At 52.3% G+C, this 16,077-nt stretch overlaps 1 protein-coding gene across 2 annotated transcripts; it reads left to right on the forward strand.

Moving 5' to 3' along the window:
• The first annotated feature begins 738 nt into the window (after positions 1 to 738).
• LOC128338759 (glutamine synthetase-like) lies at positions 739 to 14,699 on the forward strand. Of its 2 annotated transcripts, none has more exons than XM_053281630.1 (7): positions 739 to 857; positions 6,113 to 6,287; positions 8,571 to 8,732; positions 9,700 to 9,846; positions 12,030 to 12,157; positions 12,279 to 12,478; positions 13,948 to 14,699. In XM_053281630.1, the coding sequence occupies exons 2-7, from the start codon at positions 6,122 to 6,124 to the stop codon at positions 14,303 to 14,305; spliced, it is 1,161 nt and encodes a 386-aa protein (XP_053137605.1). In that variant the 5' UTR covers positions 739 to 857; positions 6,113 to 6,121; the 3' UTR covers positions 14,306 to 14,699. The 2 variants fall into 2 exon arrangements, with proteins under 2 accessions (XP_053137605.1, XP_053137604.1); XM_053281629.1 differs by lacking the exon at positions 739 to 857 and adding an exon at positions 3,151 to 3,262.
• The last annotated feature ends 1,378 nt before the right edge of the window (positions 14,700 to 16,077 follow it).

Raw genomic sequence — 16,077 nt, forward strand, 5'->3', positions numbered from 1 at the left:
GTACAGAAAGTGGCAGCCGGATTGGTCTCTGGGACAACCCGAAGGGACCATATACTGATTTTAAAAGAACTGCGCTGGCTGCCGATATGTTTCCGAGAGAAATACAAAGCGCTGGTTATTACCTATCAAGCTTGGGTCCAGGGTATTTAAGAGAGCACCTTGTCCCGCGTGAACCCTGCTGCCTGTTGACTTAAGGTCATCTGGAGGGGTCCAGTTACAGTTGCCACTGGCTCGTTTGGTAAACTTCTGTAAACTGGAAAACATGCAATCCTTCCCCCGCACCCCTCCAGCCCTCGAGACTCCCTGTGAGCCCATTCACACAACCACAGCTCTGTGGCAGATCATCTGCGTTGCATGCAGAAGGTCCCAGGTTCAATCCCTGGCGGCATTTCCAGGTCAGGCTGGGAGAGACTCCGGCCTGCAACCTTGGAGAGCCGCTGCCAGTCAGTGCAGACAATCCTGAGCTCCGACGGGCCAAGGGTCTGACTCAGTAGACGCAGTACTTTGCTTTGATTTCTCCAAATCTTGGGGAAATGGCTATCAGTGGTGGCTTAGCGCTTGAGGGCTGGATCTCTTTGTGACTCCCCTGACAAGGTTGCCAGGATGAGCCAATCGATGAGGTCATGGGTTTGTGACATCAGGTGGGCATCTGGGTGGGTTTCCTCCCCTCCCTCCCTGCCCCCACATTTCCCTGAACTACACCCTAAGAAGAGCAACCTTCCATCCCTCCCTCCTTCCCACCCACCCACCCACCATGAGGGCAGCTGATTAACTCCTGGTCCACGGACTCCCCTCTTCTTGTTACTCCTCGCCAAGGAGGAGGACCGCCGTGCATTCAGACACAGGGCAAAAAACAGGTCAGGCAGAGGAGCAGATCCCGGGCTGGGGTGAGAGGGGCCCTTGTGGGGCCAGTGGGGCCGTTCCGTTTTTGTTTCGGTCGGTGCACACCTAAGAGTGTGTGTGTGTGTGTGTGTGTGTTTCTCCAACTATATGTGGGAAAACGTAATGTGTGAATTATGGCAGGAGGGAAGTCTGGGTCAGATGATTCCCATATCTCGCAAAGAAAAGGGGTGTGTGTTAGTGTGTGTGTGTGTGTGTGTGTGTGTGTGTGTGTGTATGTATGTAAATTCTCACCATCAGGGTTATGGGCAGCCTCCTGACCCAGATTAATGCACAACCGCTTCTGACTAGGAAGATAATTCGGTGCCAAGGTCTCTCCAGGGGTTGATGCTCGTGTCTTTCTTGTTTAATTTATTTTTTTAGATTGTGAGCTCTTTATTGGTTGGTGTGTATGTGTGTGTGTGTGTGTGTGTGTGTGTGTAGATATTTATTTATTTATTTATTTATTTAATATTAATTTATTTGATACATTAATTAATAAATTATTTATTTAGATAGATATAAACTAGTAAGCCGCTTAGAGAACTTGTTGAAAAGCAGCATGTAAATATCCATAGTAGTGTTTTATTTATTTATTATTTTATTTATTAAATTTATATCCCGCCCAAACTTATGTCTCTGGATGGCTAACAACAATTAAAACACCTATAAAAGTTAAAACAGTTCAACATATAACACATTAGTGAATTATTTATTTCATTAATAATAGATATTAGTATTATTATTAAAAAAATATTAGCATTGTCCGGAGGCAGCAAAGTCCTTTGGGAGAAAAACGTGCTCTCTCTGTCCCCTTTCTCCGTAATAATAAGAAGAGGGGAGACTCTGTCTGTACAGTTCTGTATCCTGTCCATATGTCCCGGGGTCCAGCCAACCCCAGCTGACAGAAGGTCAACTTATTCTAAAAAGGGTTACCCGAGGCTCAAGACAGAGTTGTGTTTTTACTTCATCCTGGATTCCTTCCCTCTGTTTATCTCCTTGAAGGCTGGTTGTTCTTACTGTCCGTAGCAAGGAAATTGCACTCTGTGCATGCTCAAGTATCTTCTTTAGGACTCCGTTTTTGTCCCAGAATTTTCTGGGGTGTCTGTGCCACTTCCAACATGGGCATCAAAGAGAAAAAGTTCTAACTCAGCTCTCTCTCTGAGCTTTCTACATGTGGGGAGTTTTCCCAGCTTTTAAAAATAAATAAATAAATCCTGGGCTGACTTCAGGGCTTTTTCGAATGTTGGGAAACGCCTGCCTAATAATTTAGACATCTTCCCTCTCAAGAAAGAAGGTTCTAGTCCAATCTACTCCCTGATGGACTAGCTTTCTACTTGCAGGAAGGTTGTTTGGATGTGTGGACTCTCCGGGCTCATTCGGCTAGGCCAGCTCTGCTCAGGTGGCCTCCGAGCATGCACAGAGTGCCTTTGCCCCTGGGAGATGAAGGCAAAGGTCCCTTAAACTGGAGAGAGCTTGGCTTTGGGGACAACCATGGTCCTACAGCCATGTACCTCTCTGTTTCAGGTGGGGTGTGTCATTTCCGAATGGGGAAACCTGCTGCAAATAATAATAATAAGAGACTCTAACCTTTCAATAAAGCAAGGGTGGCTCAGGGGGTGGGGCGGTGGCATGGGTGAGCGCGTGTCCTCCCCCATCCCCCCAAACGTGGCTTCCCCCCACCCCCACCCCATTTCTGTTAGAGAAATCTGTGGGGCCCAGCTCACCCACCTGTCAATGCTCTTTCTGTGCTTCCATCACCACTGCCAGAAAGGTGGTTTGGGTCCAGTCTGTCTCCTCCCCGATGAACTAGCTTTCTGCTTGCAAGGAGGAATGATGATGAGCCGCCCCCCCCACCGGGAAAATTTTATTTTATTTTTGTATGGGGCGGTCTATAAATGTACTAAATAAATAGATATGAATAAATAAAGAGAGTTGCTTGGCTGCATTGAGTCTCCCACCTCACTGGCCGGCCCAGCTGCGCTGGGATGGCCTCTGAGCACGTGCAGAGCGCCTTTTAAAGGTAAGGACTGGGCTGCATCGGAAATGTGTGTGTTTAGTGTTGTTGTTGTTGTGCATTTCCGTGCTCTGGTATCCTGTCACCACCAGTTATATCAGGCGATAACTTTTGATTGTAAGGGGCGTCCATGCAGAAGGGGCTGGTTTTTGAGAAAAGCACCCCCTCCATCTCAGACAGAGCTCGGCAGGCAGCAGCCCCGCCTGGCCTCTCCTCGCTCCGCCTCCTCTCTTGCATCAGATCGGGGGCTGGCGGAGGAGGGAGCGCAGCCTATAAGAGCCGCCACCGGGGTAGAGAGGAGGCGGCCGGTCGGAACTGTCCCCGGGAGGGAGAGTGCCAGCTTCTCCATCAGAGCGCCCAGCCAAGGTAGGCGCTCCACCGCGGCGGCTTTTCCTCCTTCGCTCCCCTCGTGGCGCTGCGTTCCGCGGGCGCCCCCCGCTGCCAGCCAGTCTCGGGAGCCACGCCTGGAGCGCTCCTGACCCGGCGCGGCGGGATCCTGGCAGTGTTTCCTCAGGAGCAAGCCCTCGGCTTTCATTGAACAAGAACGGTTGCTCGCCAAGCACCAAAGCTGAGTTGGAGAGACGCTGCCTGCCTGGGAAGGAAGGATGGAGGATTCTGTGGGGGCGTAAAAGGGCCTCGGAGGGGGGATTCTTGCTGCTTGTTGGGGAGGGGGTTAGTCCGTGTGTGGCTTCTTGCCGTGCAAGGTTCCGCTCCGCCACAAGAGGCGCGCCGCCGCCGGCCAGAGCCTTGCTTAGCACGGCGAGGAGGCAGGAGGGTCTGCGCGGTGGGGCCCCCTCCTCAGGTTAAGGGGGGTGCACACTCACCTTTGTTGTAACTTTGCCCCACTTCTCCACGTGGCTTGTGGGCTGCGCAAGATGGCTTACTTCCGAGGAGCCCCATTGAACGCGCCGGAGCTCTTCCCGTAAAGCAGCCGGGGGATTGCGAAACGCAAGGATTTCCAGCCCCAGGCAAAAGGTCTGCTCTCTTTTTGTCTCTCCTGTCCACCATTGTGGCAAAATGGAGGGGGTCCTCTACAAAAGACCCCCCCCACCCGCTTTTCCAGAGTTCAGCCCTGCAAGATCTGAAGACCACCAAGATCGCTCGGTTATCTTGTTATCGATTGGACCCATTTTTACACCACCCCGTCTAGAAACCTCTGGGCTGTTGGAGTTCCCCACCCTTTCATTCTAAATTGTAATCCTCAGTTTAGCGTAAAGAATAAACTTGATTGTTGTAATTCTCACAATTTTATTGTGAGCCCCCCCACCCCAAGACATCAGTTTTGGGCGGGATAGAAATAGGTCAAATAAATAATAAATAACTAATTAACATCTGCGGCAATGAAAACCTTTAGTCAGTTACAAACCGTTAAAATAGATTTTTAAGAACTTTGAAACGTTAAAAACTTTAAAACAAAGAACCAAAAGCCCGACTAAACAAATAGGCTTTCACATTCTTCTTTGAAACATCCAGAGAAGGCGAGACTCTAATTTTTGTTTTGCGCATTCCTGGGGCAAACCTAGAAAAGACCCGGTTTCGAGTCGCCACGATCCAAGCCGGTGGCAACCAAAAGATGATCTTAATAGGTGGCGGGGTTCATGAAGAAGGCGGCGTTCTCTTAAATAATAAACAGTAATCCTGAGGCATATGAGTCACAAGCTGAAATGGACAGATCATCCTGGAGAGAATCTATCGATGTGGCCACAAAGAGTTGACACACTTAATCAATCAAATCAATTCGGTGTTGGAAGAGATGGTTGTGGTGCGGCCACATCTGGAGTACTGTGTGCAGTTCTGGTCACCGTCTCTTAAGAAGGACATTGTAGAACTGGGAAAAGGTGCAGAAGAGGGCGACCCAGATGATCAGGGGCCTGGAGCGCCTTCCTGGTGAGGCAAGGCGACAGCATCTGGGGCTCTTTAGTTTGGAAAAGAGGTGACTACCAGGAGAAAGGATCGAGGTGTATCAAATTATGCATGGTGTGTGGAGAGCAGGTAGAAATGTTTCTCCCTCACAGGGGGCATTTCACGAAACGGATTGCTGGGAAATTGATGGAAGAAAGTACTCTTTTCAAACTGTGTGCAATTAGTCTGTGGAACTCTCTGCCACGGGATGTGACGGCCACCGGCTTGGTTAAGCGGGGCTTAGACACACACATGAAGGACAGCTCTGTCGATTGCTACTAGTCTTGATGGCTTTGGGCTACCTCCTGGCTCAGAGGCAAGCGGCCTCTGAATACCAGTTGCAGGGGAGCAACAGCAAGAGAGAGGGCATATCTTCATCTCCTGCTGGGGGACCTCCCAGTGGCCTAGACCTTGAGCCTGATCCAGCAAGGTGGTTCTTAGATCCTTACATTAGTGCAGCTTAAGAAGTTGGAATGTTGACAAGTCTGCCCACCTCTTCTCTATGGTGAGGCGGAGGTGGGGGGGGGAGTTGACGAGTCTGCCCACGACTTCTCTATGGTGAGGCAGGCCAAGTTGATGAGTCTGCCCACGACTTCTCTATGGTGAGGCAGGGCAAGTTGACGAGTCTGCCCACGACTTCTCTATGGTAAGGCAGGGCAAGTTGACGAGTCTGCCCACGACTTCTCTATGGTGAGGGAGGGCAAGTTGACGAGTCTGCCCATGACTTCTCTATGGTGAGGCGGGCGGGGGGGGGGTCGATGAGTCTGGCCACCTCTTCTCTATGGTGAGGTAGGGAACACCTCTTATCCACGTAGCTTGTGGGCTGCACAAGATGGCAGACACAAATGTCCACAGCTTTTGGGGAGGCAGGGCAAAGTTGGCAGGCCCGTCAGTGGGAAGGATCAGCGTCAGGAAACTTCGCTCCAGCCTCCGGCGTTTTGACTCGGGATGCAGTTTTAACACTCCAGGCCATGATACAAGGGTGTGCCTGGGACCTGCCGATAACCACAGAGTTCACACCAGCAGCAAATTGGAAAAACAAACATCCCGATTCGTAAGCTGGCTTGAGGGAGCGATAAGGACTAGCAAACTGCACGCACAAGGTGACCGTAGGCCGCTTTTATGAAAACCAATGGGCAAGCTTTTAGGCGAGGCAGAACGCTTCTTCAGGTTGGCGGTTAAGCCAGGTGGGGGTGCAGAGAGAGAGAGAGAGAAAATGGGTGCGGTTTTTGAATGGTGTCCAGCCACCCTGAAATCGTGGGCCTGACTCCTGTTGGGCGGAAGGGTTTGACGGCCGCCTTCCTCTCTCCGCAGATCGCCGCCATGTCTGTCTCGCACAGTTCCAGGCTCAACAAGGGCGTCAGGGACCAGTACATGAAGCTGCCCCAGGGAAACCAGGTGCAGGTGACGTATATCTGGATTGATGGCACGGGCGAGGGTCTTCGCTGCAAAACCAAGACCATGGACCATGAACCCAAGTGTGTGGAAGGTGAGGCTGGCCGTGGGGTTGGTCTTTGTCCTGTTTGGGGGGACCCCTTCAAATGCACAGGGTGGGGCGGGCGGGGGCGTTCGCCCATGCCCCCTTTAGTCCATGAGCCAGACCCACACATTTTGGCCACGGGGACCGTCTCGGGGGGCGGATGCTCACAGTGGTGTTTGGCGACATCTACCTCACTAGAGATGGAAAACAGGCGATCGCGCCATTGCACATACAACTTCCTTGTTTATCTATTAAGAAAAGTTTTGCTGTCGGGTCGGTGTCGACTCGTGGCGATCACAGAGCCCTGTGGTTGTCTTCGGTGGAATACAGGAGGGGTTGACCACTTCCCTCTCCCACACAGTATGAGGTGATGCCTTTCAGCATCTTCCTAGATCACTGCTGCTTGAGATCGGCGTTTCCCTATACCCCAAACATTTAAGGTAAAATTGCAGTCACTTCTTCACAGAACCAACACAGATAAAAGTAGGGGTTTTTTTTTGCTTCTAAAAAAAACTTTTCAAAGCTTTTAAAACTGGAAGAGGAGAGCCGGTCTTGGGGTAGCAAGCATGAATTGTCTCCTTTGCTAAGCAGGGTCCTCCCTGGTTTGCATTTGGATGGAAGACGAAATGTGCATTCGTGTCCGTCCCCCCCACAAAAGAACACACACCCCTCCAAAAAAACCCGACCTCCCCAGCTGGCTCATGTATGCTTCTGCGATGGTGCTTCAGGTGGACGTTGTCTGGAGGGGGACATTGTGTCTTCAGGTGGACATTGTGTCTTGAGGACTAGGAACTTTGAGAAGCCCTTGACTGCAGGATAAACCTGCTTTGTTGCCTGGACAGCTGGTCGTATCTGAGTTCATCGGTGGGCATCTTGCTCCCAGCAGAGATGTAGTTTGGGATGCCAATTTATGCAAAAGTGTGTGGCAATAAGTTGAGTAACTTAACCTGGTTCTATGCTGACCACAAGGGAAACTGGGCTGGGCCCAGTTGGCTGAGTGTATGCAAAAAGAGAGTCAACAACTCCTTACAGGGAAATGTCACCCTGAGGTGAGGATTGCTTCAAAATCACGTGATTAATTGGTGACCACACAAAATCAGTGGATGGGGCCGTGGCTACGTGGTAGAGCATCTGCTTTGCATGCAGAAGGTCCCAGGTTCAAGCCCTGGCAGCATCTCCAGGTCGGGCTGGGAAAGACCCCTCCCTGAAATCATGAAGGGCTGCTGCCAGTCAGTGTACAGTACTGAGTGAGATGAACCAACAATCCGACTCAGATGTTGGAGATGAATCCTCGCTCAGTGGCAGCGAACCTGCTTTGCATGCCGAAAGGTCCCAGGTTCGATCCTTGGCAGCATCTGCAGATAGGACTCGGAAAGACGTCTGCCTGCAACCTGGGAGAAGCCGCTGCCAGTCTGGGTAGACAGTATTGAGCTAGAGACAGACCAATAGTCTGACTCGCTTCCTGCGTCATGCAGATTAACAGTGGGTTAAATTGACACAGGGTCCTTTCTGGGGTGGGTGGGGTGGAAATTCCTGGGGGAATTAGTAATGCCTTAAACAGATTGGGATGTGATCTGGATGTTAGTCAATCAATCATTATTAGGGTCATAGACCAGCACAAGATACAGGAGGTGATGACAATGCAAAATGTGTTGTAGAGTGATACATTCAAAGACATATATGGAGACATTAAAAGGTATTTAGGCACAAAATAGGACCTCAAAATAGCATCAAAAGACCTAAATAGGCATAAAAAGGCATGCAGATGTTAGTCACTTCCTCTATATTTAGTAAACAAAATTCTAAAGTGTTGTGTTTAATCTTGCCTCTTCGATAAACAGGTCAAATATTTTCCCCCCCAATACTAGGAAGTACTTGAGCGGAAATACTTGAATAGGAAAGAAAAAGGATAAAAGGTTTTATGTTCAAAGCTTTTTTTGGAAACGGTTTTTACCCAGATATGACTATGAATACTTCTATAGTACTCCTATGCAGAGAAGTTTGCTCTTCCGCAGAGCTAAGCATGCTTCTGACGGAACATAGGAAGCTGCCAGCTTGAGTCTGTGCCTTGGTCCATCTAACTCAGTTTCGTCTGCTCAGACTGGCAGCAGCTGGTTGGGTTTCAGGCTGGTGTCTCGCCCTGCCCAGCCTGGCGATCCCCATCACTGAAATTGGGACCTTGTCCATGCATCCGCTGAGCGGTGGGCCTCCCCGGTTTTCTGCCCTCCTTTCGGACCGCTCGTCTGGCAGGATCCAGGGTTTCTAAGGGATCTCTTTCAAACTTGCTTGCAGAACTCTCGGAATGGAACTTCGACGGCTCCAGCACCGGCCAAGCCGAAGGCTCCAACAGCGACATGTTCTTGATCCCGGTCAAGATGTTTCGGGACCCCTTCTCCCTGGACCCAAACAAGCTGGTGATGTGTGAGGTCCTGAAGTACAACCGGAAGCCTACAGGTGAGAAGATGCCTTTTCTCTTTCTGCCGGCCGCTGCCAGTCCGGGTAAACAAGACTGAGCTACGTGGACGAAGGGTCTGACTCAGTAAATGGCAGCACCCTGTGAGTAGTGGGGGATGGAGTTATGGGGCCGTAGTACAGTAGGAGAGCATCTGCTTTGCCCGCAGAAGGTCCCCGGTTCTGTCCCTGGCAGCATCTCCAGGTAGGGCTGGGACTGACGCCTGCCTGAAACCTTGGAGAAGCCGCTGCCAGTCAGTGTAGGCAATGCAGGGCTGGCTGGATCAGCAGTTTGACTCCGTAGGCAGCAGCCTCCTTTGTCCCCAGGTTGCTCTGGAGGACGCGGTGGTGAGTGTGAAATCTCTCTCCCTCTGGCCCTGAATTGCCTAACGCACGGATGCAATCTGGATCCCTCAGCCGCTTTCCTGCTGCTGTTGCTGTTGGCTTGGAGTGCCAACCTGGCTTTAAGATTTCTTAATCTGAAAGGGATTAGAGGATCACCCCTGCCAAGGTTACTCCAAGGTTACTCGCCCCTGCCAAGGTTACTCCAAGGTTACTCGCCCCTGCCAAGGTTACTCCAAGGTTACTTGCCGCTGCCAAGGTTACTCCAAGGTTACTTGCCCCTGCCAAGGTTACTCCAAGGTTACTTGCCGCTGCCAAGGTTACTCCAAGGTTACTCGTCCCTGCCAAGGTTACTTGCTTGCCACTGCCAAGGTTACTCCAAGGTTACTCGCCCCTGCCAAGGTTACTCCAAGGTTACTTGCCCCTGCCAAGGTTACTCCAAGGTTACTTGCCACTGCCAAGGTTACTCCAAGGTTACTTGCCACTGCCAAGGTTACTCGTCCCTGCCAAGGTTACTTGCTTGCCCCTGCCAAGGTTCCTGTCTCCAGGCCCTGAACAGAAATCTGGTCTGGGGTTTTGGGTCTGCTCTTAAGGAACTAACTCTCTCTCTCTCTCTTCTCCTCGGCAGAAACCAACTGGCGGCACAGCTGCAAGCAAGTCATGGAAATGGTGAAAGACATCCACCCTTGGTTTGGCATGGAGCAGGAATACACCTTGCTGGGCATTGATGGGCACCCATACGGCTGGCCCGAAAATGGGTTTCCGGGACCACAAGGTAAGGCGGTGGGTTCTCGCTGAAAGAGGCTCAGTGGTCAAGCATCTGCGTGGTGTGTTCCCTCCCGGGCAGCATCTCCAGGTCGGGCTGGGAGAGACAGACTCCTGCCTGAATCCCTGGAGAGCTGCTGCCAGTCAGTGTAGACCATCCTGAGCTCCAAGGTCCAGCTCGGTAGAAGGCAGCTTCCTCGGTGGCTTTACAAGCAGGGTCTGTCGCTCAGCGGGAAAGCACACGCAAGGTCTCAGGTTCAGTCCCCGTCTCTCCAAGTCGGAGTGGGGAAGTCCCCCGTCAGCAACTCTGGAGCGCTGCTGCCAGTCAGTGCAGGCAGTCCTGAGCTAGATCGACCAAAGGTCTGACTCGGCAGGAGGCAGCTTCCTATGTTCCTAAGGAGCATCGATCGCTCCCTGGCAGCAGCTCCAGGTAGGGCTGGGGAAAATCTCTCTCCAAAACGCTGAAGAGCTGCTGCCAGTCAGAGCTAGACCAAGGGTCCGACTCGGAAGGCAGCGTCCTCTGAGCCTCGGTTTTAATGACCCGTGTAAATCACCTCATGGAGGTGACCTCGGAAAGTGTTGAGTCTGGTCAACCAAAATGTGGCTGGTCCCAGTGCCTTCCGTGGCATGAGCACAGAGATCTGTGGACCAAAGGAGGCACTTGTTTACCTAGTAAAAATGCAATAAATAATAATAATAATAAATAGTGTGTCATTAAACTGTGGAACCCACTGCCACTGGATGTGGCGATGGCCACCAATCCAGATGGTTTAAAAAGCGAATTGGACAGTTCCATGGAGGAGAGGGCTACCAATGGCTACCGGCCCTGGTAGCCCTATACTTCCAACAGGATCAGAGTGGGCATGTCCCTGAACCCCAGGGACTAGGGAACACCAACAGGAGCGGATGGTTTCTCTCTCTTCCCCACTTGGGGGCTTCCCAGATGCTGGACTGCATGGCCTCATCCAGCAGGGCTTTTCTGGGATGCATAAGTCCTGCAGCTGTGGTGGGACTACACTGCCCATCACCCCCAACACAGTGGCTCTTAGCCGGGGGTCATGGGCGTTGTAGTCCCTCGGGGCTAAAGCTGTGCGGCCCGGGAAGACCGGAAGAAGAAGCTGGGCCAAGCAAGCCCCCTTGGGTATAGGGGAGCAGCGTTCTGAGAGGTGCCCAAGAACGGTTACTTGTGGGGCTTGCGTCCGAAGAGCAGAGGGTCGTTCCTGGCTGCCGGGCCGCAGATGGAGCGGCGTGTGGGCAGGCTTTGTTTGCAAACCCGAGTCTCCCCCGCCAGCGCTTCCTGCAGGCCTGAAGAGCCAACATCTCGGTGTCGGCAGCTGCCAGCTGCGCTCTGTGTGCTTTGCCGGTCACGTGCGCTTTCCCGCCGCGGTTCTGCTTGCAGCCGGTCGGACGCTGCACAACCGTTTCCACTGGGAGCTGGATGCTTGCAAAATCTCGCTCTCTGTTTGCAAATTCTTCTTCTCCGTGGTGGTGGTGGTGGTGGTTCTTTGGGTGCTGGCAGCTCTGAATAACCTGTGTGTGTGTGTGTGTGTGTGTGTGTGTGTGTGTGTGTGTGTATAGGAAGCTGCCTTATATCAAGTCAGTCCCCTACTCTGACTGGCAGCAGCTCTCCAAGGTTTCAGGCAGGGGTCTTTCTCAGCCCTACCTGGAGGTGCTGCCAGGGATGGAAGCTGGGACGTCCAGCCTGCAAAGCGACAGGCCCGTCCCCTAAGGGGAATCGCAGCGGATAGTCCTCTCATGTAGTCTCCCATCCAAATGCAAACCAAGGTGAACTCTGCTTAGCAAAGCGGATCGCTGATGCTTAATATCTCAAGACCCACTTCATTAATATGCGCTTCCTTGCTGAGCACGCTTCCATTTTGACAGCTGCCGTGTCAGGGGCTGGGTGCCTTTTTTAAAAAAAGGCTGAATGTTGAGATCAGAAGCACGGACTCAAAAACCAACCTTGCAGGGCTGTTGTGAAGAGAAAAGGGGGGGGACCCCGTGTGCCTCTTGGGAGCTCCTTTGCAGGAGCGTAGGGTGTTCATGCAATGAGTAAACATGCCATCTTGAACCATGTTTGGATGGTGAGCCCTTTGGGAATAGGGAGCCATCTTTTTTTTAATTGATTATGTTTCGGCGTGAGGACGGTGGTTGAAAAAGTGGTGCTGGACGTGTGCTCTGTCTTTGCTCCAGGACCGTATTATTGCGGGGTTGGCGCCGACAAAGTCTACGGGCGTGACATTGTGGAATCCCACTACAAGGCCTGCCTTTATGCCGGCGTGAACATCGGGGGGACCAACGCCGAAGTGATGCCTTCGCAGGTATTTGCTGGGGGGCGGGGGGGAATCGGCTCACCGAGGGCTAGAAACTTGCTCTTCGTTTTTTAATCTCCCATACACCAAACGCTTCCACACCGCCGCGTCTTTCTCTTTCTGCCTCTAGTGGGAATTCCAGATCGGGCCCTGCGAGGGGATCGAAATGGGCGACCACCTCTGGGTAGCCAGGTTCATCCTGCACCGGGTGTGCGAAGATTTCGGCGTGGTCGCCACCTTGGACCCCAAACCCATGACGGGCAACTGGAACGGGGCGGGCTGCCACACGAACTGCAGCACGGACGAGACGAGGCGGCCGGGCGGTCTCAAGTGAGTGGACCTCTGGGAGAGGCCGGGGCCTCCGTTGGGTTGCTTGGGTCTTCGGAGCAACTGGCCGTCTGGGTCGGGGGGCAGTCGAACCGCCTGGACCATGGGCACGGGGCCAAGACCCTTGCCCGAAGCAACTTCAGTGCGACTGGGGAGATGGGGGTTCAGATCCACCTTGGGATACGAAGCTCGGGAGGAGGACCTTGAAAGAACCCCTCCTCTTTCGCAGCCTGTCCTCCCCCACAGGGTTGTTGTGAGGAGGGGTAATGGGGGAGCAGATATGGTGTCCTGAGCGTCTCGAAGGATACCCTAACCCCTCCCCCATTTCTTCACAAACAACCCTCTGGGGCAGGACAGGCTGAGAAAGGTGGGGGGGGGGGTTGCATCTCCTTGGAAAACTATGAATGGTCCCCTTTGCTAAGCAGGTCCACCCTGGTTTTCATTTGGATGGGAGTGTGTGTGTGTGCGCGCGTGTGCACACTGGAAGATATGCTCCTTAGTGGATGGGGCTTCTCTGGGAAGAGCATCTGCTTACTTGAATGCAGAAGGTTCCCAGTTCCCTCCCTGGCAGCATCTCCAAGAATGGGCTGAGAGAGACTCCTGCCTGCAACTTTGGAGAAGCCGCTGCCAGTCTGTGCAGACAATACTGAGCTAGCTAGACCAAGGGTCTGACTCAGGAGAAGGCAGCTTCCTCTTTTCCTAGGTAAAGTCATAACTTAGTGAAACACAGCAGCGTTTCCTTCCTCTCTTAACAGGGAACTTGTGGTCCAATAACTTGTGTTTTGCTGCTGCCGCTTTGATTGGCTGTTACCTAGGCTCAGATTTATCATTAACTTCTCCTCTGATCCTTATGTTTGAGAAGGTAGAGCAAGCTTTGGTCTTAAAAACCACTCCTGGTTCGCGACGTAAACATCTTTGACCTGCATGGCTTTCAGGTGGCCAGTAAAAAAGGTCATCCTCTCTAGACCTAGCTCAAGGCTGTTGGGGGACCCCAACTCCCATCAACCCTGCCATAGTGGCCGATAAGGATGATGGGAGTTGTAGTCCCACAGCAGCCAGAGGGCCGAAGAGCCCTGAGCTAGCCCAAATGAAAAAAGGAAAGGTAAAGGTGTGCTGGCGTATCGGTGTCGACTCGTGGCGGCCACAGAGCCTTGTGATGGTCTTTGATAGAATACAGGAGGGGTTTACTATTGCCTTCTGGTATGAGATGATGCCTTTCAGCATCTTCCTAGATTGCTGCTGCCCGATATCGGTGTTTCCCATAGTCTGGGAAACGTAGTCTGGGAAAGGTGGTCCGGGAAACGTAGTCTGGGAAACATAGCAGCAGGGATTCGAACCGGCAAACTCTGGCTTGCTAGGCAAGTCATTTCCCCGCTGCGCCATTAGGTGGCATAAGATAGGTTGGTTCTAATTCCGTATCCCTGACAGGCTCCCCTCCCATCTGATTCCCCCCCCCCAAATTCTTTGCCCAGGGCCATCGAGGCGGCGATCGAGAAGCTGAGTAAACGCCACGCCTACCACATCCGGGTCTACGACCCCCGCGGCGGCCAGGACAACAGCCGGCGGCTGACAGGCCACCACGAGACCTCCAGCATCACGGAGTTCTCGGCCGGCGTGGCCAACCGCGGGGCCAGTATCCGGATTCCCCGCCAAGTCGGCCAGGACGGCTTTGGCTACTACGAAGACCGCCGTCCCTCGGCCAACTGCGACCCGTACGCCGTCACGGAGGCCATCATGAGGACCACGGTCCTCAACGAGACGGGCGAAGAGCCCAAAGAGTACAGCCCATCGGAAGAATCGCGGATGGTGCGGGCCGTGGTCGAAGACTGACCTCTTTCCGCAACCCCTCGTATCGTGTGTGTGTCGTACCAGTCAGTAAACTTGCACCGTCTCCCCAACCTCGTATTCCGACATCTTGCCTTTAGGAAGATGCTCTATATTTTTTAGGGGGGGGAAGAGAGATTATTTTCCTAGCGGACTTTACTGGTTTCTGGTCTTTTTAAAAACTACAACACAAAACCGTTGTCATGGGGTTTATAGAAATCGGCTTTCTGTTGTGGCTGGGGTGGGTGGGAGAATCGACTCTTGTACCCAACAGGCAGAAATTCTGTGTAGGAATTGGGTCTTTGCTGCCTTACCTCTCTGTGGCGAGGAAACACAAAAGCGGAGATCTTGGCTGCTTTGGGGCCAAGGTCTTGAATAAAACGACTTTCATATTTCTCGACCCATCCTTGAATCGCATCCTTTGGAGCGTGACCACCTATGGCCGTAGAGAAGGGGGTCGGTTGCCTGCCATCTGTGGGGTGGAGTTTATCATAAATAAAGACGGAGGGAATTGTGCTAAGATATTCTCAGGGTAGAGCGATCTCTAGCCCTGTCACAGGAACATGGGAAGCTGCCATATACCGGGTCAGACCACTGGTCCATCTAGCTCAGTATTGTCTACCCAGGCTGGCAGCAGCTTCTCCAAGGTTGCAGGCAGGAGTCTCTCTCAGCCCTATCTTGGAGATGCTGCCAGGGAGGGAATTTGGGACCCTCTTCATGCAAGCATGCAGGTGCTCTTCCCAGAGTGGCCCCATATATAGGCTCACATATAGTCTCCCATTCATATGCAGACCAGGGTGGATCCTGCTTAGCAAAGGGGGCCGTTCACGCTTGCGACCACAAGACCAGCTCTCCTCCTTGTGTGACTCAGTGCGGTTTGGGAAATCCCAGTGATGCATCCCTTCTGATGGGATTTGGGCCTGCCCAGATGATAGTCCTGTGTGGGTCAGATCTGTCTCCCATGGACCCACCTTTTTAATCACTCCCAAAATCTCTCGTAAACCTTTTCTTTCCTCTTGTGGTTGGAAAGGGAATAGGGCTCTAAAAGGAAAGATAACCTAGTGGTGGTGGGGATAACCTATTAGGTTTGTTTGCCACCTATTCAAGGCCAGGCCTAGCCAACCTCTGCTGTTGTTGGACTACAAAGCCCATGATCTCTGATGGTTGGCCTTTGTGGCTGGAGATGAGGGGAATTGTAGTCTAGCCGCTATGCCAGGGCCGCAGAACTTGGCCCCTCAAACTGTTACAACTCCCTGACTATTGGCCACCACGGCAGGGGATGATGGGTTTTGTAGTCCAAAACAGCTGCTGAAAGGCCTGTGTTGTGCAACCCTGCTCCGAGTCGTTTCCGACCTAAAACTAATTTAAATTGTGCGTGCTAGTTAAAAATAAACCAATTCAATACACTGAAACAGTTAAACTGCAACCCATGAAAAAATTGTGGTTTTTTTAAAGCAGGGAGGGGTGTGTGTGGAGGGCTGGAAAAATGTACCACTTCCCAGTGGACTGTGGGCCAGAAAAGCTTCTCCCACCCCTTGTTCATTTTTCCTTTTCTGTGAGCCACCGCTGACGCTTCTAATTTCTCAAACGGGGATTACGAGTAAGAATTCTTGTGGTCTAGTAACTTGACTTTCTCACAACAGCCTTCCTTTCCGGGGGGGGTGCCACCATATGAGGAGGCAGTTACCCCCTTAGCTAAAAAAACCTCCGTTCCGCTTCAGTCTGGGCAAGAACCCAAGAAGAGCTCTGCTGGATCAGGCCCATCGAGTCCGGCATCC

This window comes from Hemicordylus capensis, chromosome 17, assembly GCF_027244095.1.
Source record: "Hemicordylus capensis ecotype Gifberg chromosome 17, rHemCap1.1.pri, whole genome shotgun sequence".
NCBI classification, from domain to species: Eukaryota; Metazoa; Chordata; class Lepidosauria; order Squamata; family Cordylidae; genus Hemicordylus; species Hemicordylus capensis.

Coding starts and splice junctions, on each gene's coding strand:
- LOC128338759 (XM_053281630.1), top strand. CDS start 6,122: ATGTCTGTCTCGCACAGTTCCAGGCTCAACAAGGGCGTCAGGGACCAG. Junction 9,847..12,029: donor TGGGTTTCCGGGACCACAAG/GTAAGGCGGTGG, acceptor TCTTTGCTCCAG/GACCGTATTATTGCGGGGTT. Junction 12,158..12,278: donor CCGAAGTGATGCCTTCGCAG/GTATTTGCTGGG, acceptor TTCTGCCTCTAG/TGGGAATTCCAGATCGGGCC.